Genomic DNA, 23,844 nt, shown 5'->3' on the forward strand with positions numbered 1-23,844 from the left:
ATAATCCAAACAATGTAAGGTTTCAAATGCTGACTAAGCAGCAAAGAAAATAATGTTTTGGATGCTTCACAGTGTTCTGCAATGGAAGTCAGTCCTTCCCACATCCACCCTTTGGGGGGAAGAAACCCCACACTGGTCTGATTACATTTAACACTGATATTCAGGCCCAGATATACACTTAGAATCAATAAACTCACCTTATACAAGTTGGATAATTTCATGTGGGCATTCAGCTCGTTGTGGAATCTCTCCTCCATACTTGCCTGCTGCTCTTTTGCCTGGCAAATTAAAGGAGAGACAGGGCAGGGGAGCATTTTACTACTTCTGTTTCACACATTTTATTTTTCCATTTGCAGAAGCAACAATAATGCTGTTCCATATATTCACACATATTCCAGTTGCCTCACCTCCTTCAGTTTATTCAAAAGTTCTTCCACGTGCTTCTGAAGGTTTTCATTTGACTGTTTCAAGTTGTTCACCTGTTCCTCCAGTCTGGAAACCTATTCAAAGAAGAAATGAGAACACCAAGATATTTTTCTTTCTAGTCCAGTTTATTTTGGAAAATACCCATCTCATTGTGTTTTACTTTAAAAAAACCCCCAGAACTCGCAGGAAGAGCATAAATGGTAACTCTAATACAGTTATTAAAGAACTTGGCTTTGTTTAATACAGCTAGTCAGGTGGTATAATTGACAAAATGACAATCAGGTGGTATAAATGACAAAAGCACTCAGTAGTTACATTACCTCCTCTTTTTTGTTCTCCAGACTGCATTTAAGCTCCAAGATTTCATTGCCTTTCTCTCTGGCAGTATGCAGAAGTTCATCTGTTTTGGCTTTCAACTCAGTGTTCAGCCACGTGTTTTGATTCTGCAGCAGCTCTTTTTCTTGCTCCAACCTTTTCTCACGGTACTAAGAAGGCAAATTGCACAGTGAAATTGTGCTGGTTCCACAGAAAACAAATTAAACTACTCTTATCAGAGAAGGAGTAGCAAAAATGTACTGTACTTTGGTAAATAACACCAAATGACAGGCAGTGGTCTTTATTACATTGGTATAAGTTACCAAGAAATTCTTGCCACTTGAGTTAGTTTCCTCAAAGTTTATGTTAGCTGAGAATATTAACTAGATTAATATCTAGCTAAAGGAAATTATTTAGTGTATTGAAGGTTTCCTCCTTTTTTCTCCTTTCCCCCTCTCTTTCTGGAGTTTATTCTGCCCACAGAGAAAGGGTACAGGTTCACAACCAATTATTTTTCTCCTCTCTACCTGCCCTCCTGGACCTGGAGTCCTTCCCAGTGGGTAGGAGCAGCCACCACTACCACCACTGAGGCTTGGACATGCTTGCCCAACTCGATACCCCTTGTCTTCTGTGAATACACACCTCACTTCCACTCACAGCCACCAACTTCATAACAAAGCCATCTGCTATAAATAACAGGAGCTCCCTTGCCCTACTTTCAGAGGGAATCATGACCAGATGATTACATCACACCCAAACAGTGCAGAACACACACACTATGCACACCAAGTCCTGCTCACCTTCATGGACACATCTGATGTTTGAAGCTCATCCAACTTTAACTGAAGTTTGGCCTTTTCTGTGTTTGCTTCTGCAAGCTTTTCATTTAAGCGTTTTACATCCTCTGGAGGAGGGAAATCAGTGTTAAAACCACCCTAATTGTGTAACAGCTTTGATTACTCACCTAACTAAATTGTACAGAATGAGAACAGGCGAGACGTAATGTATGTAATTGTATGTTGGGCAGTAAAATACCATATAAGGTATGGTTTTAAATCTACAAAAACAAGCACCAAACTGCTGTTTTTCTGCAATTAGTGTGTTATTTCCTGCCTTGTTTCCTTTCCTCTAAATACTGATTCCTGCTAATCCATTACATGGTGCTGCCTGGCTACTCCACTCAATTCAATTGCTCAAGCATGTCTTTTTATTCAGTATTTTATGACTTGGCTGTACCATTTAAATGTTCAACCTCCTGGGATCGCCTTTCGCTTGTTCGAACCAAGTCTCTCTTCTCAGCTTCCAGTTCTTCCTTCTCTCTACTTAACTGGCTCTGAAAAAAATGGAAAAAAATCAATAAAGAAGTGTGACCAGCTCTCTGCAACAGTTTATAGTCACCACTCACACTTAGAATCACACAGCAGCAAGCTAAACCTCAGTAAGTCACTCTAGCCAACTGAGAACTGGGATAAGAGGCTTACAGAGTGGGCAGCTGAATCAGTCTAACAATAGGAACTGTTCAAAATTGCATTTAATTTTAATATTCTTTGAAAGACAGATTTGATACTCAAGACTTCGTTGAAACAGTTTTAGTTGGTTAAACAAAAGAGGTAACAGAGTAAGCAAGGAATACGTGTAAAAAAAATCAATATAAAAATCAAATCAAAGTCAATGATCTTGGATTATTTATAGGCAACAGCAGTGCCTCTGCCTTCAAGATGTCACTACAAAGCACCTCAGTCAGGCCTGGGTAAGCCTCCCTGGGGAAACCATCAGATCAGTCCTGTTATTGTGGAAAAATCAATCTAATAATCTTGAGTTTGCTTCCTGCTCCAAAATTACTGTCCTGCTGGATCAGTCAGCTCAAGTGACTTATCCTGCAACCCCAGACTTTTGAGCATAACACTGAGCACAAAAGGAAAACTGTGCCTGAGAGTGGGAAAGAATGAGGAAAAACAGAATTCTGGTTTATACCTTTGTCTGAATTTTCAGGGTTTGGCTTAAAGTCACTTCCCAAGAGGTTTCAGCCAGAATGGAACAATCCACCCAAACTGAAACAAAAGGAGCTGCTCACCTGTCACTCAGTTTGCTAAAACACCAGCTTTTACTGATGTGAGCCCACACGGTTTTCCTGTACACATGTAAATACCCACACCAGGACATACTGGTCCAGCCCAGTTGGGAACTGGTTGCACTCTGTGCTGTACAGGGAATCCAGGTGAATCCCAGGATTTGAGGTTATGGCCACGTTCCCCCAGTACCTGAACGGCCACGTTCCGGTCCTGGGCAGCCTCGAGCTCCTTGTTCTTCTCACTGAGTGACTTCAACTGCTCATCTGTTGGGTGAGAACAAACAGCAGTGAGGGATCTCCACTGTAATATGACAACATTCACTCTTCAAATGGAACCGAGTCAAAAATTCCCTTAAACATCTTTAATAAAAAAAACCCCAAACAAACGATTCCAGACTTCCCTCTGAATGGACAGGGTGGTGGTGTGGCAGACTAAGGCAATCTTTAGAGCAAAGCACTTATTGTGCACATTAATTCATTACTACAAAAGTCACAAAGCAAGGTGGGTTTTTTCCATCAGGACAAAAAATGTCATTAAAAAGGCCGACTTGAACACAAAACCAAAACACCTCTTTACGTGCAGAAACACAAGTGCAGCCGATGATGGATTTTCAACTCCTAAAGAATTCCAGCAGAAACTGGGCTAAAGGATGGATATCCTGCCCAACCTCAGGAATGCACAGTTCACTTACGAAGCTTTTTGAGCTCCTCCCGCAGAGTTTGACATTCCTGGGTCTCATTCACAAGCCTCTCCTGACTCTGAGCCAGTCGCTTTTCCACTTCAAAGTACTGTTGTTCTGCAGGGTAACAAAGTCAGCTCAGTTGCATTTCATAAACACTTCCTTTTCTTTCTCAACTTTACAAAGAATCCTTATTAACAGACATTTCTACCAAAGAAAGGCATTTATAAAGAAAATATCTAAAAATACTAGGACTGTAGTGGAATTTGAAAGAAAAAAAGCATTTTTAAAAGCAAAGAGCTGCATTTCCACATTGAATTAACATTGTTTAAAATATTTTGCTAGCATGAAAAGTTTCCAGAAATTGTGATATGTTTCAACCTGGTCTAGTGGGAGGTTCCAACCATGGCAGGGGGTTGGAACGAGATGAGCTTTAAGGTCCCTTCCAACCCAAACTGTTCTGTGATTCTATGAAATGATCCATAAAATAACAGCCTAATGAATCTGAATAGTTCTTTAACATTTCTGATGTAGCCACAGATGATGTAGCAGCACAATTATGCAATGTGCTTTTATCAACTTACAACTTCTTTTACCTCTGAAGTATTTCTTTGCATGTACAATAAACCCCACATAATCCCAGGTATCAAGGGGTTTGACTGGGAAAAGTTGTAATGAACACTTCCTAAAATGAATTCCTGTGTTCTATTCCCTGAGTACTGAAAAGAATAATTAGGCTTGAATTTCTTTAATCTGAAACAGTAACTGTGTTATGGAGCTTCACTGTAAAATACTCAGTAGAAGCAGAACTCTTGGGGAGAATGGGCTCCTAAGGAAGTCCTGAGGGATGTTTCTCTATCTCCTGCTTCCTCTCACACCTCTCAGTTTCAAATAATGTTGCCCCTCCTGCCATACATGAGAAGAATGGACTTGGAAGAGCACCCTGCTAAAATCGGTGGGTTCCCTTAATTCACACTGCACTTGAATAATTCATTTAGCAAGACTTCTATCATGAAAGAGGCTGAAAGAAAGGTGGAAGTAAAGTGTCACATCAGAAGCATATCACATTCCCAATAAATGAACTGATTCCCAACCTTACACTCTTGTCTCCTGTTCTCTCCTGGTACTATTGTTCTGTGACCAAGTAACCTCCAAATCAACATAAAAACATTGATTTTCTTGGGACCATTTCACAGAATGGCCTTCAACACGTTATGTAGCAGAAAGGTATAAACCTGAGGCTGTTTGACAGCTCAGGAAACAAAACTCTATTTCTTCTCCACGATGAGGATCAGAGCAGGCTGAAGCACAGAATCATCTGGGCTTGAAGAGACCTGGAAGGTCAGAGTCCAACCATCCCCCAGCACTGCCAAGGCCACCTGTAACCTGTGTCCCCAAGTGTCACAGCCACATGTTTTTGGACACCTCCAGGGATGGGGACTCCACCACAGCCCTGGGCAGCTGTGCCAGGGCTGGACAACTCTTTCACTGAAGAAATTTTCCCAAGATCCAACCTGACCCTCCCCTGGCACAGCTGGAGGCCGTTCCCTCTCCTCCTGTCCCTTGTTCCCTGGGAGCAGAGCCCGACCCCCCCCGGCTCCCCCCTCCTGTCAGGGACTTGCAGAGCCAGAAGGTCCCCCCTGAGCCTCCTTTTCTCCAGGTTGAGCCCCCCCAGCTCCCTCACCTGCTCCTGCTGCTCCAGCCCCTTCCCAGCTCCCTTCCCTTCCCTGCTCACGCTCCAGTCCCTCAATGTTCTTTAAACCCGCTCCAAATAGTTTTAACCCTGAACATTCTTGGTAGGAGGAAAAAAAAAAAACAAAAAAAGAAAGAGACTCCAGGAGCCAACGAGAGAGACCAAACACGACCAGGTCCCACTGCAGTGCCCTTCCCAGCCTCACAGCCCCCAGGGTACCCCCCGGAAGCCTCTGGAAGGCCCCCCCGTCCCGCCGCGCTCCCTCTCCTCAGCCAGGCCCGCGGGCCCGCCGCGCCCCCCGCCCGCACTCACCGCTGTCCACCTTGAAGCGCTCGTGGCGGGCGCGCAGCCCCTCGATCTCGCCCTGCTGGTCGCCCAGGAAGCGCTCCAGCTTGCCCTGCACGGCGCGGGGCAGCTTGGCGAGCTCGGCGCGCTCCAGGAGCTGCTGCAGCACGGCCGCCATGGCCACGGCCCCGCCTCACTGCGCCCGCCCTCCAGCGCTTCCGCTTCCGCCGCCGCCGGCGCGGGGGCGGCACCAGCGCCACGTGAGAGCCCCGGGGCTCGTGTCCGCGGGGGATGTGAGGCTGCCGGTGCCTTCAGGGCTCCTGCTGCCCCCGGGAGATGCTGCGGGGCCGGTGTGGCCCCGCCGCTCCCGCCATGGCGGGGCCGTGCCCGCCCCCCCGCCGGGCCCTTTTCCCGCGCTCTGCATTGCGGCGCGTCATCGTCCTGCGCCGCCGCACCGCCCCCAGCGCCGGCAGTGACGTGTGATGGCCACCTCAGGGCTCGGCTGAGGCGGCGGCGGCGGAGCCAAATCTGGGAACTCGGTGAGGCTGAACGAGGGGCTGGGGCTGATCTCTGGCATCTGACAGTGCTGAGCTCCGGGATCCGGCGGGGCTGAGCGCGGGAGGCTGGGGAGCCCGGGGATGCGGTGGGCACTGAGCACTGAGCCCCGGGACGCGGTGGGTGCCGAGCCCCGGGACGCGGTGGGTGCTGAGCACGGAGGCTGAGCCCTGAGATGCTGAGCCGGGTGTGGGGACCCGCGGCCCAGGCTGTGGGGGCTGCGGTGAGGTGTGTGAGAGCCTCCCAGGTGGACACTCAGGAGGCCCTTTGCTTCCTTGCCCAGTGCTCTTGGGCTTCAGCTGTTTCGTGGTGATTCTTTGTGGGAGCCCTTAGTGCATGAGGGGGTTTTCAGAGCAGCCCTGCATGGAAGGAGGGGAGTCTGGGACAGACCCTTTCCTGGGTTCACCGTGGGAGCTGCAAAGGTGGCTGTGTGGAATGTCCACAGATGCTGTGCTTGGGATGCCTTGGGAATTGGAATGGAAATGATGCATGGCATGTTTAAATACAAGTGTGGAATTTAGCGAGTCCCTGTGTGAATGGAAAAGTGCATCCTTTACGTTCTGGCCTCTGATGAGACAAAATGCAGTAGTAAAGGGTTGTTTGGAGTTGTTCCACACCTCAAATCCTGAGGTTGGGTCTGGGCCCCTACTGGCAAGAGAGACATTGAGGGGCTGGAGCGTGTGCAGGGAAGGGAAGGGAGCTGGGAAGGGGCTGGAGCAGCAGGAGCGGCTGAGGGAGCTGGGGGGGCTCAGCCTGGAGAAAAGGAGGCTCAGGGGGGACCTTCTGGCTCTGCAACCCCCTGACAGGAGGGGGGAGCCGGGGGGAGTCGGGCTCTGCTCCCAGGGAACAAGGGACAGGAGGAGAGGGAACGGCCTCCAGTTGTGCCAGGGGAGGGTCAGGTTGGATCTTGGGAAAATTTCTTCAGTGAAAGAGTTGTCCAGCCCTGGCACAGCTGCCCAGGGCAGTGGTGGAGTCCCCATCCCTGCAGGGATTTAAAAGCCATGTGGCTGTGGCACTTGGGGACACGGGTCAGTGGTGGCCTTGGCAGTGCTGGGGAATGGTTGTACTGGATCATCTCAGGGGGCTTTTCCAACCTGAGCAATTCTAGAGGTTTTTTGTGCGAGACTGTTTTTTTGTTGCAGTACATGCACCTTCTCTGACTTTATGCATTATTTGTTTTGTAGGTTGGAACCACAACCCTCGGGCTTAGCCCAGAGCCATGGGTAGGACCTACTTTGTGGAGGAGGGGATCGGGCAGTACCTGTCTGAGCTCAGCACAGCAGTGAAGCCTTATGTCACTGGGCTGCTGATAGGGCAGGTGAGTGTGGCATGGCTGGTTCTGCTCCAGTCACTCCTGGGAACTGGGAAACCCCTGTTCTTGGTGTCGCTCACGCTGTGTTTGCTCACGTGGATGTTGTGGACAGTGCTCCCCACAACGGGACTACGTCATCCGGGCTGTCCGGACCCCTCCCAAGGACCAGCACAAGGAGCAGAACATCCCTCCAAAACTGGCCTCCCTGGATGAGGAGTGGATAACCACACACGCCAGCCAGGTGAGGAACTCACCCTCTGGGACAACAAAGGGGTGGGAGGAACAGAAGGGAAGTGAGATGGTCACAAAGTATCTCATCACTTGCGTGCTCTCCAGCCTTTTTCTCCAAGTGAAAGAACCTCCCTCACCACGCTGGGCACAGATATTTTAAACCAGAAACACCTGTATTGGTTTCAGATTTTTTGATGAAAGGAGCCTTGAGAGCACTGAAGGGAGAACATTTGTAGGGTGTGTTCCTACACTGCAAAGGATCCTATGAGTGAACACTAGGCTCACCTGTTTCTGCATACTTGTCTCCTTTTTGATGAGTTGCAAGGTTTCTGGATCACTGAGTCCTGCTAATAAACGTTCATGTTCATGTTGAAGGTGTCCAGGATGCTCCCTGGCGGGTTGCTGGTTCTTGGTGTGTTTATGATCGTGACCCCAGAGCTGGCAAAGGACGGGCAGAACGCTCTGCGCAAGGTGAGCAGAACTCCTGGGAAGGCAGCAGCATCTCTGCCTGTCTGATGAATTCCCCATCACTGACTTGAGTATATACTCAAGTATATTTTGCTGTTTTAAGTCAGAAAATACAAATATTATGGTTTGATGTGGGTTTTCCAGGCTGAAACTCCAGAAATCCCTGTCCTGTGGGGCACTATTTACTAGCTTTCTGTTTCTTGTTGCTGCAACAGCAAATCTGAATTTGTTTTTGCTGGTTTTATCTCTATTTACTGAATGTGGACATTCTGGCTTAGGAAAAGCATCTTCAAGGTTTATATTAAACCAAATCCTTGTGACACGGGTGTTACTGATGTTAGGTTTCCTTGTCTGAGTGAATTGCTCAGATTAGAGATGTTTACAGTAGTGAAAAATTTATAATTCTTACTCATTTAAAAGAACTATCTTGTCTAGAATTAGTGTATTTGCCTTGGTTGTATGGGGTTAAATTTAAAACTGTCTGATAGACTCGAAATACATTTTTGTTACAATATGGGGTGTATAGGGCTACATTTAGTATCTGTTCTGAGAATGTATGTTCATTTTATCATTTTTGTGAGATAAGCATGCTGAGTGATTTACCCATGAGCAGGTTTGGTAGCCCAAGGTCCAAGACTCAGTTCTGGCAGTTCAGTGCACTGGCACCTCAGTTGTGCTTACTGAAATGAGTTGTTGGCTAAAAAAGGTGTGTCCAGTTGATCAGTGACTACTGAATTTAAATTAGTTGTTTGGTTTCTCTTGATCAATAACTATTTTGCACAGCTGCCTTTCCTGATCCTCGATGGATAGGCAGAAAGCTGTAATTTTCCTGTAAGCAGAAAACCATACAGGTTGGATATGTGAATGTGTGTTACTTTGTTTGGTGTATAAGGAAGCTGAATTAAGATTTCACAAGCCACTTTCACTTTGGAGAAATTGCCTATGAATCCTTGTGGAATGTTCCTTTAACGTGACATTTTGGTGACATGTAAGCTGTGTTTCCTGCTGATACATAATTTTGATATCACTTGGACTTAAAACTTTTGTACAAGGCTATATTCCAGAAATTATAGCATGTAATTTTGTGGAAAAGTCCATAATATTTTTGGTTTTCAGCTAATCTTCTCAGTGGAAAAGTCCCTGACTAAAAGAAGGCTCTGGAAACCTGCTGAGGAGGATGTCTCAGACAGAGCAGCTCTTCAAATCTGTTCTGCTACAAAAAAGTATCCTTTATGAGCAAGGTTTATTGGCTGAGGTTGCTACCCCTGACCTGTGTTATTGCTGATAAGTGAGAAACTGGGAGGAGTGAGTTATCTGAGTTCAGACAGACATAGATCAAATTGAAATTGTGAAGTTTTCTGGTAGGCCATGAGTAAGGCTGTTGACTCTTTTATCCTTGCAAAATTCCCCTAATTTCTTACTGTTAGGTTTGTCTGTGTGGTGGCATCACATTATGCCTTCCCCAGTCAGTCTTGATTAGCTTAAGTTGAAGAAAACATCTAAAATAGTGTTTAGCACCTTGATCTTGCTGTTACCAATGGTGCTTCCATGGAATTGGGGAAGCAGCAGGCATTGGGATCAGTAGTAGTGCTGCAGAAAAGTGCAGGGTCTGTTGGTAATGAGATAATGCAAGGAGAGAAAGGAGGATCTTCCTTGGAGAGGCGAGAGAGACAAGGACAAATTACAAATTGGTGCCCTGGTGGTTCTCCCTGTCAGTACACATTGATCTTAATTTACTGGTAAGAGCTGGGACAGCATCACTGGGGTAGTTGGAATTACAGGCAAATGTTTTTCCGCTTTTTTACACTCATGAAAGGTGAGAACTTCCTTGAGGGCATCAGTTAGCTCCACAGAGAAGTTTAGTAAAGGACAAAGTTAATTATGAGTTGCTCTTACTTCTTTTGCTTTTCACTGAATCTTTTCTTTAAGTAGCAAAGAGTAGTTTGCAGAACCTACAAAGTTAATTGTGAGTTGCTCTTACTTTCACTGAATCTTTTTCTTTAAGTAGCAAAGAGTAGTTTGCAGAACCTACGACGTGCAAGATCCAAAGGTGAGCTCATTCTCCTGTGCCATGGGCAGCTTTTAGTGCATGGCAAGTAATGTTCCAAAAATACATTGCCATCTGAGTTATACAGTGCTTTGTGTAGATGCTTTATGGCTTTTTTTTGTTTTCTCTGCTCTCAGAGTTCAGCTAAACCAGCAGATTGGAAATACCAGAGTGCTCTGTCTGCCTCCTGGTTGGCTTTGAGCTGCACAGTAAATGTTAATATTCACATTCCACTTCTTGCTACTTCCCCAAACCATGACCTGGAGAAGAATACCAAGGTAACTAACTGCCTGCAGCAGTTACTGCATCAATTACTACAGTGATTTCTCTGTTGAAAAATGAAATGAGAGAAAAGATTTGAATAGTTCCATAGAGAAACAGGACTAATCAGGGGAGAATATTTAGCAGTTATTCCTCTTGTAAATGTAATTCTGCTGTGCTCAGTGAGAAGTTTCCGTGGCTCAAAATTACGTAACAATTGTCATGAGCAGTCCAAATAACGTCTCTGCTGCCTCACCTAGTGAAAGGTTACACCCAATTAGAGGAGGGTATGGGGTGCTTTTAGTATGATTTGACTTTCAGTAGCCTGCAACCCTTCCTAAAAACCCCAGATCCCTGGGGTGGCCCTTCAGTGCTTTGTAATTCTTGTTTCTTAATGGCTGTGTTCTGAACATGGTGGGTCTAAGAGTTACCTTTGGAAAAAAACATAGAGACTGTTCTTTCACAGACTTTAAAACTCCCTTGGAGTAACTGTTGAAACATGTATTTCTGTAATTTTCAGTGTGATGCTGCCCAACCCTTTAGTGAAATTCTCTTTCCTCTTTCTGATGAGATTTTTGTGTTTTCACTTACTTCAAAGAACGGGTTAAACCGATGGTCAAAGCAGATAGAAGACAGTGTTTTCCTTATCAATGGACAAGTTAAAGATGATGATACAGAGCTACTGGAAGGGCAGGTGAGTCCCAAACAACAAGGAATTGAGCTCTAATAGATGTGGTTTTGGAACCTCCAGTGTGATGAAGCATTGACTGAGACACCTTTCATACAGTATTTGTTGATCTAATTGACCTGTTCCAGGTCACTGATACTCAGGACTGCTTGTGTTCTTTGCTGCAGGTTCCGTGTTCTTCCTCTGGCAACTTGAACACAATAATTATATGTGCAGTCTGACTAAAATGTTGCTATTAAAGAATGTGAGTGAGGTGTGAATGTAGGTGATGAGATTTCAAAGACCTGCATCTGTCTGAACGTTTATCAAAGAGTTTTTCCTGTTTCATGACACAAAGAATTGTTTTTCCCCTCAGAAAAAGTCAAGAGGAAATACTCAGTCCAGCCCTCAGTTCTCTGATGTCAAGGTGCTGACACAGCTGGTAAGTGTTTAGTGGTTTGCAAAGTATAACCTTTGCTGTTAGATTATAAAATAGAATAAAAAGTAAAATAACATTCTGAATTATTGCCTAGAAATCCAGCTTACTTATTCATAAGAGTGTTTTTCCTCCTGTAGATATTGTTTGATATGATCCCGCTGATTGCTGACAGACCTGCATATTTCATGCCTTTAGAAATTCTCGTGGTGTGAAAACCACGTTGTCAGTGAGTTGCATAACTTGGAAAGACTGGAAAACAGGTTATGGAAAAAGAAGTCCTTCCAACTAATTCATTTGGTAGTAGGACACCTGTATGTACCTGTGTACATTGATTTCAGGGTGACTTTGCATCTAAAGTTCACAGTTGCCCCACGTTTCAACTTGCCTTGGCCACCTGGGACATTCACATGGATGCTTTTGTCAGAAGCTGTCACCAGCTCTGGATGAAGGCACAGATCCTGTGAGCTGGATCATCCTGTGGAGCTGCTGGGTCTGTGTCAGGGGTTTCCTCTGTGCCAGAGGTTGTGATGACCCAGCCTGGGTCCTGAAGCCCAGATGTCTCCAGGCATTACTTTGTAGGCATCTTTGCACAGCACAGGCCATCCTGTTTCATCAGGTAGTTCCTGGATTCTCTTCGGTTTTGTTCAGCAAAACTTCTAGAAATGTGTAAGATGCCATTTTAGAGGTTTGTTGAGTATCTCAGCTTCTTGTCTTGTTCCTCTGTTGTTCCTGTGTACTGTGCTCAGGTTGATTGCCTCAGGGAATGGAGAACTTGATTTGGGCAGGAGTAGTTTGTGCAGCGGGTGTGGGAGTTGTGCATCCCTGTGTTTCCAGGTGTTGGCCCAGAGTGCTTCCTGCACACGAGCATTGTTGTGGTAATTAGGGGGAGCATTCCTGGGCAACAGTTTGATGCAGTTCTAGGTGTGGCCACATGTATAATTTAGTACTGACTGATGGGGTGACTCCCAGGGCACCCTGGGTTACACTGACTACATAGTAAACATTAAAACTTCATTGCTGAAAAAGAAAGGCTTAAAAAGTTTTATTGATTACAATACTGGAAAGTTTTAGAAGGCTTGTACACACAAATACTTGAAACGTCTGGAAAAATAAATACGTTTTCCATAACGCAAAAGAGACTTGGAGTCTCACCTAAACAAACTAAAAAATAAAGTAAAATTAGAGTTATAAATTATGGGGGGAAACAGGTTGTATGTGAACAACTGAAGGTGTGCTATTAATTTCCTAGTCCTGTTCTTTGTTACTGGTGCTGCAGGTGCCTTGGTAAGCAGATAAAGCTGAAATGTTTGCTTTTCAGTGCCAGGGTTCAAGTCCCAGATCGACAGCTGCAGTGCAGGTGTGCAGTGGTTCCATAAACCTCAGGGGGGCTGTGAAGTGCAGAGCCTACATCCATAACAACAAGCCAAGGGTGAAAGAAGCCATTCAGGTACTGAAAAGGGGGTTAGTTCAGCACAAACACTTTTCTGAAATACATGAAATTTGCCACGCTGGTTTCTCTTTGCCGGAATAGTTTATAGCGGGGTCAAAATGTTCATCCCCTTGCATGTTATTGTGTCAATGCCTTGTGATTATTTGTGTTTGGTTTTAGGGCTAAATGTCTAGAAGTTGACAGTTCTTATCCTAAAGTTCCTAAACCTTTCCTCAGCTTTTCATTTTTGTTTTGTTGTTTTCTTTCTGGATGTTAATTCTTTTGATGTTAGCTTCTCTTTATTGAGCTTTTAAAATTCGCATTAGTTCTGATGTTCTGGGAAAAACTATTCTTTCACCATGGGTTAAACCTATGAGGGGCTGGGGTTATTTCTTACTAGTCAAAATTTGCAAATGGCTTTTATATTACTGATAATTATATTTATATTACTGATGATTTCACTTTGTCCTTGCAGGCTTTGAAAAGGGACATAATAAACACATTGAGTGATAGGTGTGAAATACTGTTTGAAGATCTGATTTTAAATGAAGGACCTCAGAAAAAAAGTAAGAAAAATAAAACCCCCAGCAACTTATATTTGCAGTGAATTTTGGTTGTTGTGAAAAATTCTGCTGGTGTAGTGAAGATCCAGTGTGGTTAGAGCAGAATAAAAAGCAAGATCTCTGAGCTCCTGCTGGGGATTCTTTAAACTTCTTTGAGCAGGGCAGTGGTGTCAAGTTACCTTGTTGTTGTGTTTAAATAAAAGATTAGTGAATTGAAATAGCAGTTTGAGTGTCTTAGGTGAAGGAAAGCCTTTTCTTTTGCATGTAGTTCTGAGTTTGCTCTTTAGGTGGCACCCGAACTTTGTGTCTGCAATCCTGTGTGGTGGTGAAATCCTTATCTGCAGGCTCTCCTGGAGTTCTGCTGGTCATTCCAAACAGGAGAAAAGCTCTACTTGAACTTTTATGGTCTGTTTTAGAGCTCTCTTGGATACTTCTGGAGAGACTAATAATGTAAGTTATATAACTAATAATAAATCAATATAACAGCAGCCAAAACTTCCACAAAACAGCAGCAGCTGAACAATTTCAGCCATGCCTGAAATCAGGATTTTTACATGGAGACCTTGAGCAGTTCTTTTGCAATAGTTTTATCTTATGGCCAGGGTTTAAGGAGGAATCTTATTGTAACTGGCATGATATTTTCCCCCTTTCCTTGTAGGTTTTGAGAGGGAATACCATGTCTTGCCTCAGAGGCTCTTTGTCCCCGTGCCCGGGTCCAGTGTGATGCTCAGCGACTACAAGTTTGGCGACGAGGCCGCCGGAGAGATCCAGGAGCGTTTTGTGGAGATGTTGGATCAGGCTGTGCAAGCTGAAGATGTGCACATAGCAGAGGGAATCAGCACAGGTGAGTGTCTGAGAACCAGGACAGGCTGGATCCTTTCTGAGGAAAACGTTGGCTGATGGCATAGGCCAGTTTTATCCAGATGTGGACATGCCCAAAGGCAGCTTGCTTCGTACAAGCTCTACGGGTTTACATCTAATAACAAATTCAAGATATTTGTGGAAAATAGTAACTTTCTTGCAGTTTCTGTGTTTCTTGTAACAGACTTTTGTTTCTCCTCTCAAGTGTTTTCCCTTTTCACTGCATTGTCTGTGCACTCAGGGCTGCAGCCCATGAACTGCAGGAGGTACAGAAAGAGATGGTCACACAAGGTTACTCTGCACTTGAGTTAGGGATGATCCCATATTGACAAATAAACTGTAAGAAAAACCTGCAAAGCTTTATTTTCTTTATATTAATATATATATTTACTCTTTCGGTAGTCCAGTTTTTTTAGAGCTGAATAGTTCTGATACTGCTTAAAATAAGTTAGAATAAGAAGTTGAGTGATTTAGTCAAGTCTACTATTTTTTCCCTACAGAATTAAAAAATGCTTTAAAAGTCTATTAGCAAAAAATACAAATACTGTGTCCTTCAGGAAATTTTCATGCTAAATCTGACTTTTTTAAAAAAAAGTTTCTTTGTTCTGAGTATTTTATAACAAATGCAGTACCCAAACCTGAAGATAAGTGATTCACTCAAAATGAAAAGAAACTTGAGAGGGCTTTTAATTTCTGCTGAATGTCTTTAAAGTTTATGATCTGATTATGAGACTTATATTCCCTTTAACAGATACTTTGCTATAATCTAGTCACTGACTTCCTTTTTCTGAATATTTCTGGTTCATATCATTCCCTGTTGGCTTTTTTTTTTCCCTATGTGATGTTGATTTTAATGCAGAAGTGAAACCTGATGTTGAAATGCATCCTGTGATCTCATGGAAGAGATTTTTCTCTCTTTCTTTCCCTCCATCAACATGAATACGAACTGCAGGTTACAGTTTTATAATTTAAATTTAAAAAGAATGGCATCAATTCTCATATAAGGGCTCAGAATACTTTTTTGTCGGTATTTAGGGACAAAAACTGGGAAGTGAAGCCATGACTTGTTGTGCAGGGTGAGCTGTGACTATTGATATTCTCCTTGACCCACTTGTGTACTTGGAGGGGTTTTTGAGTTTCTTAATGTCAGAGCTCACCCTAAATTCTTTTTATCTTTCTAAATGAATCAGTTCCTCCCCAAGGCTTGAACTAAACCTGTCAGCTGTGAACTGACTCATCATATGGAGAAGCAAGAGGTGTCCACAGCTCAGGGACCTCAAGGAAAACAGGAAAGCCAATAAAAATCTCTCTGGCATTATTAGAGTAACTTTAATACTCTTACAGCTTTAAGGAACCAGTGTAACTTAGGGAAGCAAATTAGTATTGTAGCAGTGGATGTAGGTGTGGGAGAGAGGAGATGATTCAGTTGAGCTTTATTGTGTGATCTGGAGGTGAGAAGAAAACCCCTTTGCACTGACAGCAGTGCCTCCCAAAGATTGCTGCCCACACTGTGTGTGTGAAAGGGTGGCCACAAAAAGAGCTTGGGTGGTCTGGTAGCTTGCTGGGTGTAGAGTCTGGGAGGAGATTTATGTTCTTTAACAAAAAAAAAAAGACAAATTTAAAATTAATTTAATTGCTAAATTAAAGTAAGTGCTTATTTTCTTTAGGGGGGAAAAAACCCAACCCACAGATTAAAGTAAGTGCATAGAAGAAAAGAAGGAAAACCATACAAATAGGATTTTAGGAAAACCTGGCCTTGTCCTGGAGAACAACATAAAGATTGTTCATAGAACAGGGTCTGATCATTCTGATAATTACTGATGTGGCATCATTAACTCCTGGCTTATTAAAATCACAATGTATTTATACACTTCTATCCCATCAGAAGGGTCATTTTAGAAATGAGACCTATTAACTGCATAAGAAAAGTGTTTTGCATTCTAAGAGAAAACATTAATTAAGCAATTTGATTTTTGTATGGTTGCTTTGGTATGAAGTGTCCAAGTATTGCTGTGACCAGGTTTTTGTGGCATAACAGCAGTTGGGGGTTTCCCTTGTGTGAAGGCTTTTCCAATTCTGATTTGGGCATCATGTGATGGTTCTCTGTTAGTAATAGCCAATATTCAGTAGTTGGTTTGTCAACAACCTTTCTATTTGAATCACAGTTCCTGTGGTCTGAGGCACCAACCTTGAATTAACTGGCAATGGGGAAAGTTTGCTGATATAAACTGTCTAAAATTCAAGAGCACAAGCAGGCTTTTGAAATAATTTTATTTTTGCTCTTCAAAATATGCTCTTGAGAAGAAAAGGACCTATCAGTATAGGCAAAAGATTTACTTTTTAAACAACTTTTAGTCAAAACATAGGAAATTTTGAGAGGGTCACTTTTATGTGCTTACTGAGCTTGGCCTCTGCTGCTGTTTCCTCCGGTTTTATTCTCTTGATTCCTTGGACAACTCTCCAGTGAGGACACTACTGGGTCGTGCTTAAAAATTGCTACATGGAAAATAGAGAGTAAAACCTGAGCTATTTATAAATGAAAGACATAAATAGCTCTAACACTAGTTTCAAGGTATTTAGTGCTTTAAAACAGGCAGCTGAGAGCTCTGCATTTCTGATTGGCTTTACTAAATCCCTGCCCCTCCTCGGCGCAGCGGGTGGGGATAGACAGAAATAAGACTTCAGCAATGGTAATCACCTCCCCACCTCTGTTAGGGAACTGAAGACTTAGTGAAGAATTGAGGATTCATAGAATTGCTACTGGAAAACATCTGCTATTAAAACTTTGTATGAATTATGCTACAGCTGCTACACATGCACGTCCTTCCAGAAATGCCTTTGGTAACTAAATAGCTCAAGGCTGGTTCTTTTTCTTTTTCCCCTTTTTTTTTTTTGGGGGGGTATTTTCCCCTCTGAGGAATGTGCAGCTGCCTTGATGTGCAGCTTCCAAAGGTGCCTTCAGAAAAGCCCAGCAGTTCTTAGGAAGGCACAAAGAAACATGAAGTTAGAGGGCACAGACCATCCTACCTGCTCATCACACCTAAAGCAGAAAGGAACCTGCTGGATCTAGACTTCAAAGGTGACCCCAGAAGTGCTAGTTTATCCCAAAGTGGTATGTTTTAGGGAATTCAGAATTGGACAGAATGTGGTGCTCACACTGTGCTAGTTAAGATACTTACTAAAAAACTGTATTGCAACAAATAATAATTCCTCTACCTGAACATTTCTGCTCATATTTTAGGCAGTCCTTGGCACAGAAAAAATAATGATGAAACCACTCATTGATGAAACCTCTTTAAGGACCAGTGGGATTCAGTGATATTTGATAATTTCTCTTAAAAAACCCACACTTTGAAATGTTTTGAAATGCATTGAATTGTTGTGTTGATATTTTGATTTTATGTGTATGTGCAGCTTACACAGAGATCTCCAACCCACGTTTTGCTTAATAAATGGACATGTATGTGTCTGGATATCTGTATATCTGACTATCTTGTGAAGTTTCATATCAGACAGTTATTAATTGCTCTGCTGCAGCACATCCTATACAAATTCAGTGGGTTTAGGGATAAAAATGGCTAATACCAGATCCTAAAAGTCTAGTTTGAGTGCTTCTCTGTAACAGGTCTTGTCCAGGTTTGACTTGAGAAGATTTTGAAGTCAGTCATCCTCATGAGTCATCTGAGATGACAGAAACAACCTTTCTGATCACATCCAGATTATACATTTCCACCATAGCTAATGATAGAGAAAGTACTTTGTGAATCATTTGCATATGAATCATACAAAGGATGTGCCTTATTACTCAAGTATGTAACTTGTAATTTATAGCTGATGGACAGCCCCACTGGGTGGTGGTGGAAACAGGAGCTCTGTTTTAATTTAGATCAGTGTTCCATGGACTCCTCAAACTTGGTATCTGGTACTGCTGGGAGGATTTCTTTGTCTTCTGGACAATCTCTTAGGCTCGTTCTCTTATCTCAGTGTGCCTGTTCTGTTCTTCCCAGAGACCCCCAGCTCTCACTGCAACAGCACAAACACTTTCTCTGGCTGGTTGCTCATCCAGAAGTTGTCTGCAGTCATAGCTACTGAATTGTAATCCAAACTTTTGCCAAGTGATGCCTTAGCAAACCCTCCTGGGAATGGGAATGCAAACTGAAGGCCTTTGGCCCACCACCATCAAGTAACCTTAGCACTGAGCTGGGATTCCATGCTGGCTCTGGGTGGCACAAACAGTTCAGGGGGAGGACTGGAGATTGTGGCCCTCCTTTCTCTCCTCCCTGTCTCTAGCAAGCTGGGGATAGCCAAGTGGTGAGGGAAATCTTTGGGAAGGAAATAGATACGGATTTGAATCCCATCTGTCTGGAAATAGATTCAAGCTCTCTCACATCCTGGCTGAGCAGACTAAGGATTTAGTAATCACTCCAAAGAAGCATGAGGCCTCTATGCCTGCTCAGAAAGGGTGTTTCTATGGGATCTTCAACAAGAAGTTGCTGTGGTTTGAAGAAATGCATTGATGGCTGTTGGGTAGGGAGGTGATGCTGGGCTCATCCTTCTGTGGCAGTGGGTTGGCACATTGCCTGAGCTCAGGGCAGATGGCTCTGAAAGGAAACTCTGATCCTGGAAAGTGGTTAATGGTAAATTTTGGTGATTCCCCCTCAGAGCAGTCAAACTCTGCCCAGGCTATGCAAATACAGTTGGGTATGTTACCATGGAAGCAGGGTGTGGAAAATGAGTTTCAGAAGAGGAACTCCTCCCCAAATGCACTTTGTCTCTTTAGTTTTACTCTCACACCCATATAGAACAGTTTAGCACTGTGTTGTTGCTAATGTGCTGCTTCAGTAAACTGCTTTTTGTGCCATAAATATAGTTGATGTGAAGTTGTTGGGCCTTTTGCATTAATGAATTGTAAACCACAACTGATAGTTTTCCCCCTGGTATTTACTTCTTCCCTTGATTTCCATGCAGTTGATATTTGTCCAGTTCCTGACAGCCTGGAGGACACACAACAGACACAGCTGACAAAAGCAACATTGCTGTTGAAGCTCCAACAAAATATGGGTATGTTGCTTCCCAGATTTTTGCTGTGGCAATCCCAAACCTGCAGTGGACCCTTTGTGTTTGCTCCCACAGCATCCCAATTTTAAGCCTCAGTAATTCAGCCACAGAACCCTCCTTTTCAATGCAACTTCTCCACGATACTCCCTTGTCCAGCCCCCATATATGTCTGCTCTCAGTACAGTTCTCTTGGCTGGAAGTCTTCTAGAATTAAAATACAGTTATACTTTAGTCAACAAAGCAGTAACTTCTGCTTTCTGTTTGTTCTTAGAAGTAGAACATGGTAACTGGAAGATTAAATGTGTGTTTGCTATAGATATATAAATATCTTTCCTTAAATCATTACTCAGGTGTTTTGGGGTTTTCTTGTGTGTCTTCTGAGCTGCATCAGTAATGAGCAAGTTGTTCAACAGGGAAATGACTGTTGTGCTACAAAGAGACCTACCAAGTACATGTAGTGCTGCACAGAAAAGAAAAAACTTCATAGCTTTTGTTTCCTTAACTTTCAGTTATTTTTTCCCAGTCTGATTCCTAGAATGGAGTCAGTGCCTTATTTTATGGCCAGGGTACTACAGAAGTGTGCAGCCAGCTGGATCTCTGGAAGGGTCCTGCTCTGACTAGAAATGTCATGTGGAGCTTTTATGATTTATTTATCCGACACTGTAGCTTTAGATTGAGGGTTAGTGGTGTTAGGTAGCTCACAGAATCACAGAATGTCCTGAGTGGGAAGGGCCCCACAGGACCATCCAGTGCAACCCTTGGCCTTTCACAGACACCCGAACAATCCCACCCTGACCTTGAGAGTGTTGTCCAAACCCTCCTGGAGCTCTGGCAGCCTTGGTGCTGTGCCCACTGCCCTGGGGAGCCTGGTCAGTGCCCAACCAGCCTCTGGGGGAAGAACCTTTTCCTGACAAAAGCAGTTTTTGGGGTGGCTCTTTGGTTTCTCCTCGGGCACATTCACCTGCCCCTGCCCTCCCTGTGCTGCCCTTGGCCCCTCACTCCCGTGTTTCTCTGTTATTCCAGGTGTGGTGGTGGCAGCTGCTGTTGCAGTCCTTGCATCCATCTTCTCTTTCAACTACTTCAGTGACTGAGCTGCAGCCCCTGGAGCTCCATGAAACGTTGGCCATTTCCAAGATGGAAACAGCTGGGTTTAATGGATTTGTAATTAATCATTGCCAAAATATCCCCAGGTAGATGTGCAATCTCAGTGTAATGGTAGGCTCAGTTACCTTGTTCCAGCATGCACTTCATGTATCAAGTAGAATTATGCAGGTACAGAATCAAGTAGAAAGTGAATCAAGTTTACAAGAAACCAACCCTGTTGCTCCATATAAATGAATGATAATATTATTTTTTAGAAGGAGCCCTTAAAAAGAAATATGGAACCTTCATTTTCTTCCTGCTGACTCCTTCAGTACAAAATGCTGCTCCTGGTGTTTCTCAGGCTACTGGTAAGACTAGTGTAGTTACCTGGTATGACAATTCCTGCTTTAATTTGCTAAGAGAAATCTCATCTCATTAAAATTAATTGGGGAAAAATTAGATTTACTTTTAGGTAATACTGGTTAACTAGCACAAAAGGTATACAAATAGTTTCTAGAATTTTCAAGACTAGACCAAGGCAGCCTGTAAATACCTTAGTTCAAGATCTGGAGAACTCAGAAATCAATAAATTTCTCTGTCCAGCTCTTATTCAATCCTTGTTCTCTTGGAATATTAACTATTTCAGCAACAGCTACGTGTAGGCAGCCCTTGTGGTTTATCTTGTAGGTACATGCAAGTTGTCAAAATTATTGCTAATCAGGATTTTCAGACTATAAACAGAAATCTTTCCATTATAGGATATTTTCCAAGGTACACTGGGCTATAACAGGTTTACTTGCCATGAGGAGAGGTGAAGGAGGGAAGAATTCTAGGAAGGTTAATAAAGATAATTTGTATATGAAATGTGATGTTTACTTGGACCTGAGCTACAACAGAAAAGAGTTCCAGATTTTAAGGCATTTTAATACCACTGCAAATACCTTTTTTTGTTTAAAGGCACTGGAACACAAAGAAAAAATAAACACTTTCGTTCTAAAGCGTAATCAAGGATGTACTGGGATAACTTTTATTAAAGGCAACTGTGAGAAAGGTGTCTTAACTGGTGTTGCCTCATCTGTGTATCCTGTTTTTACATGTTTGGGAAAAATTGCTGCTTTTAGTATTGTGAGTATCCTTTGAAACACAACATTGACCTTTCGTGCTCAGTATTGCTCAAGCAGGACCTCCTGGAGGAAGGTGGATGTTGTAATGGGGAAATTGGGTTCAGCTCTGTGGGCTTTATAGTTGCATTTTATTCTGTGCTAGTGGGTGGAATCAAAAGCAAGATGGCATCATGCACAAGCAGTTCCTCCAGAGGAGGCTGAGGGTTATCCAGAAAATGGGGTTAATTTTGTAACCTGCTTCAAAGGGGGGTTGGCTTAAAAATTGCTCTGCTAAAGTCTCTGTTAGAAGGAGGGGCAGGGCATAATGAAAAGCAAAGAGTTTGTCTTTTATCTCTTTTTTTTTTTTTTTTTTTTTTTTTTGGAAGGGGTGGGATGAGGAGGTAGAATACAAAATTTGGGAGGTAAAATATGAAATAGTTACTCTGTAGTTGCCTGTTGCACACAACTCAGCCACGGAAGTGAAGTACAGCATTGTGAGATGCTCAGTGTCTGATACCAGAGAAGAAAATGGTCGTGAAACACTCATCCCATAGTTCTTCTCCTTTAGTACTTGTGGTGTAAAACATAAAGCTTGTTGGGATGTATAATTCCATGGGACCCCTAGCAGAGAACTCTGTTTTTCTTCCCCCCCTGCGAGCTCACTCAGTGTTTAGTGAATGATGCTTTTCTCTAGGGTCTTACTAAAGATGGTCAAATTAACCCCCAGCTTATAACTAACTGGGTATCAAGGATCTGTGGAAGTCTGGTTTTCCAATTTGAACTTGGAAGAAGGCAAAGAAATTGCTTTTGATGGGATTTCTGCTTTCATACCAGAATAAGAATATGTGCAATAAGAAATTAATTTAACCCTGTCAAAGTAAAAATGAGTAATTTGACTTGTACCTACAGATTGAGCCTTCCAGTCATCCTGCCATGAGGAAACAGGGCATGTGGAAGAAAGCAGGTTCTGACTTGTCTGAGAATTACAGGACTAACCAAGAGGGGATTTCATGGTCCCATCCTTTTTTGTTGGCCATTGAGAACGTAAGGAAATGAGGGCTTAGGATAAATGAAAGAGTGCGTGTAAGAGAAAAGAAACCTTTTAAAAGTTTCTTTCTTGGGTTACTGCATAACTCTAGCTCAGGTTTCATACAAGTTTATCCTTTTCCTATCCAATCCTCTGAAGCTTTCAGTCTGTGAAAACTCCGTTGTGACTGAAACTGAGCTTTGTTAACTCGTGTGCACCACTGGAAATCTGTTTTAATTTTGATATGTAAGAGTCCAGAGGAATGGTTTGCACTTCAACAGCTGAAAGTCTGGCTCTTCTAAGCATGGTTCTAAAATTGATGTTACAAAATAATTTTACAGAAGCCTTATTTTCTGGGCTATGTGGCTTTAAAATGTAGTTTTGAAAAGCCTCAGTGGTCTGGGTCAATGAGGTTTACGGTCCCTCACATCTGAGGGCAGCATTTGATGTGGTGGCAACAGACAGGCTGGGAGGATTTGACCCCAGCTGGCAACGAAAGGACCACACAGGGCTCACTCCCCTCCCTGGGGCAGGGGGAGGAGGGTTGGGACGGAGGGACAACTCTTGGGTTGCCATGAGAACAGTTTAATAATTGAAATAAAGTAAAGCATAATCATAGTAATGAAAAGGGACATAACAAAAAGAGCAAGAATACAACCCCAGACAGAAAAGTGATGCCCAAGGCAGTTGCTTACCACCCACTGCATCCAAAGCACAGCCTCCCTGGGCTGGATGCTGGGAAGAGAAATAACTCTGCCAGCTGACAGCAGGACACTTGGATCTACCAGAGGTTTTGTCTTGGTTTGATCAGCAGTGACACCAGTGATAAGATCAATATTTGGGGACACTCAGGGTCTCTGTGCCTTTGAGTCTGAAGGAAGAGGAACCATAGCCCAGGGCAGCAGGGAGGTGCCCCCATGTGCTTTTTGAAGCATTTACTGTTTGTTACTCAAAAAACCTTTGTACAGTAATAAATGTGTTTGAGTCAAGTCTTGCTTTTGGGTTTTTTTTAAGGTTTTTTCTTTTTTTTTTTCCCTGCAGAAACCTGGATAACTGCTGTGATCAGAGCTTTATTTGCAACTTCATTAGTCATGAGCTTCTGTTGAGGCTTGGTGGCGCATGTGTTTGCTCTCTCTTTGTTTTTTTGTTTGAAATTACAGGTTGAAGGAAATCCTGCTTAAGCATGCTTAATCCTTCTCTTAAACTGGAGTGTCAGCTTATGTCTTACAATAGCTATGAGTCCAGTTTTTGTGGTGGTAATGGTAGTTTT

The 23,844-nt window shown here is 43.3% G+C and overlaps 2 protein-coding genes across 9 annotated transcripts in view; one reads left to right on the forward strand and one right to left on the reverse strand.

The window, feature by feature from the left end:
- Positions 1-5,648, reverse strand: part of TPR (translocated promoter region, nuclear basket protein) — a 33,738-nt gene extending 28,090 nt beyond the window's left edge. For 3 of the 4 annotated variants that reach the window (XM_027704516.1, XM_027704515.1, XM_027704514.1), the window contains exons 1-8: positions 5,498-5,648; positions 3,505-3,609; positions 3,003-3,076; positions 1,978-2,074; positions 1,542-1,645; positions 747-911; positions 408-500; positions 198-278 (exon numbers count right to left, since the gene is read on the reverse strand). In XM_027704516.1, coding sequence (XP_027560317.1) covers positions 198-278; positions 408-500; positions 747-911; positions 1,542-1,645; positions 1,978-2,074; positions 3,003-3,076; positions 3,505-3,609; positions 5,498-5,648 — 870 coding nt within the window. Of the gene's footprint in view, positions 1-197; positions 279-407; positions 501-746; positions 912-1,541; positions 1,646-1,977; positions 2,075-3,002; positions 3,077-3,504; positions 3,610-4,422; positions 4,429-5,497 lie in introns of those variants that run through there. The other variant, XM_027704517.1, reaches the window with a different exon arrangement.
- Positions 5,649-5,936: 288 nt separating this feature from the next.
- Positions 5,937-23,778, forward strand: ODR4 (odr-4 GPCR localization factor homolog). Of its 5 annotated transcripts, XR_003537452.1 has the most exons (15): positions 5,937-6,009; positions 7,210-7,343; positions 7,450-7,578; positions 7,944-8,039; positions 9,153-9,259; positions 10,050-10,086; positions 10,221-10,361; positions 10,943-11,038; positions 11,388-11,453; positions 12,769-12,897; positions 13,355-13,445; positions 14,101-14,286; positions 19,272-19,364; positions 20,385-20,522; positions 23,616-23,778. XR_003537452.1 is itself a non-coding variant. In XM_027704493.1 (14 exons), exons 2-14 carry the CDS (start codon positions 7,245-7,247, stop codon positions 20,450-20,452), a joined length of 1,338 nt encoding a protein of 445 aa, XP_027560294.1. In that variant the 5' UTR covers positions 5,937-6,009; positions 7,210-7,244; the 3' UTR covers positions 20,453-21,499. The 5 variants fall into 5 exon arrangements, 4 of the variants coding, with proteins under 4 accessions (XP_027560294.1, XP_027560297.1, XP_027560295.1 ...); XM_027704493.1 differs by lacking the exon at positions 23,616-23,778 and having other exon boundaries at positions 20,385-21,499; XM_027704494.1 differs by lacking the exon at positions 23,616-23,778 and having other exon boundaries at positions 6,001-6,113; positions 20,385-21,499.
- Positions 23,779-23,844: the final 66 nt, after the last annotated feature.

This window comes from Neopelma chrysocephalum, unplaced genomic scaffold (genome assembly GCF_003984885.1).
Source record: "Neopelma chrysocephalum unplaced genomic scaffold, ASM398488v2 Primary Assembly neopelma1_281, whole genome shotgun sequence".
Classification (NCBI taxonomy): domain Eukaryota; kingdom Metazoa; phylum Chordata; class Aves; order Passeriformes; family Pipridae; genus Neopelma; species Neopelma chrysocephalum.

Bases quoted from the DNA above. Each gene is read 5' to 3' on its own strand.
- ODR4 (XM_027704493.1), top strand. From the start codon at position 7,245: ATGGGTAGGACCTACTTTGTGGAGGAGGGGATCGGGCAGTACCTGTCT. The intron at 9,260-10,049 runs GTATCCTTTATG...TAAGTAGCAAAG, and splicing joins ATCTGTTCTGCTACAAAAAA to AGTAGTTTGCAGAACCTACG. The intron at 11,454-12,768 runs GTAAGTGTTTAG...TTTGCTTTTCAG, and splicing joins TCAAGGTGCTGACACAGCTG to TGCCAGGGTTCAAGTCCCAG.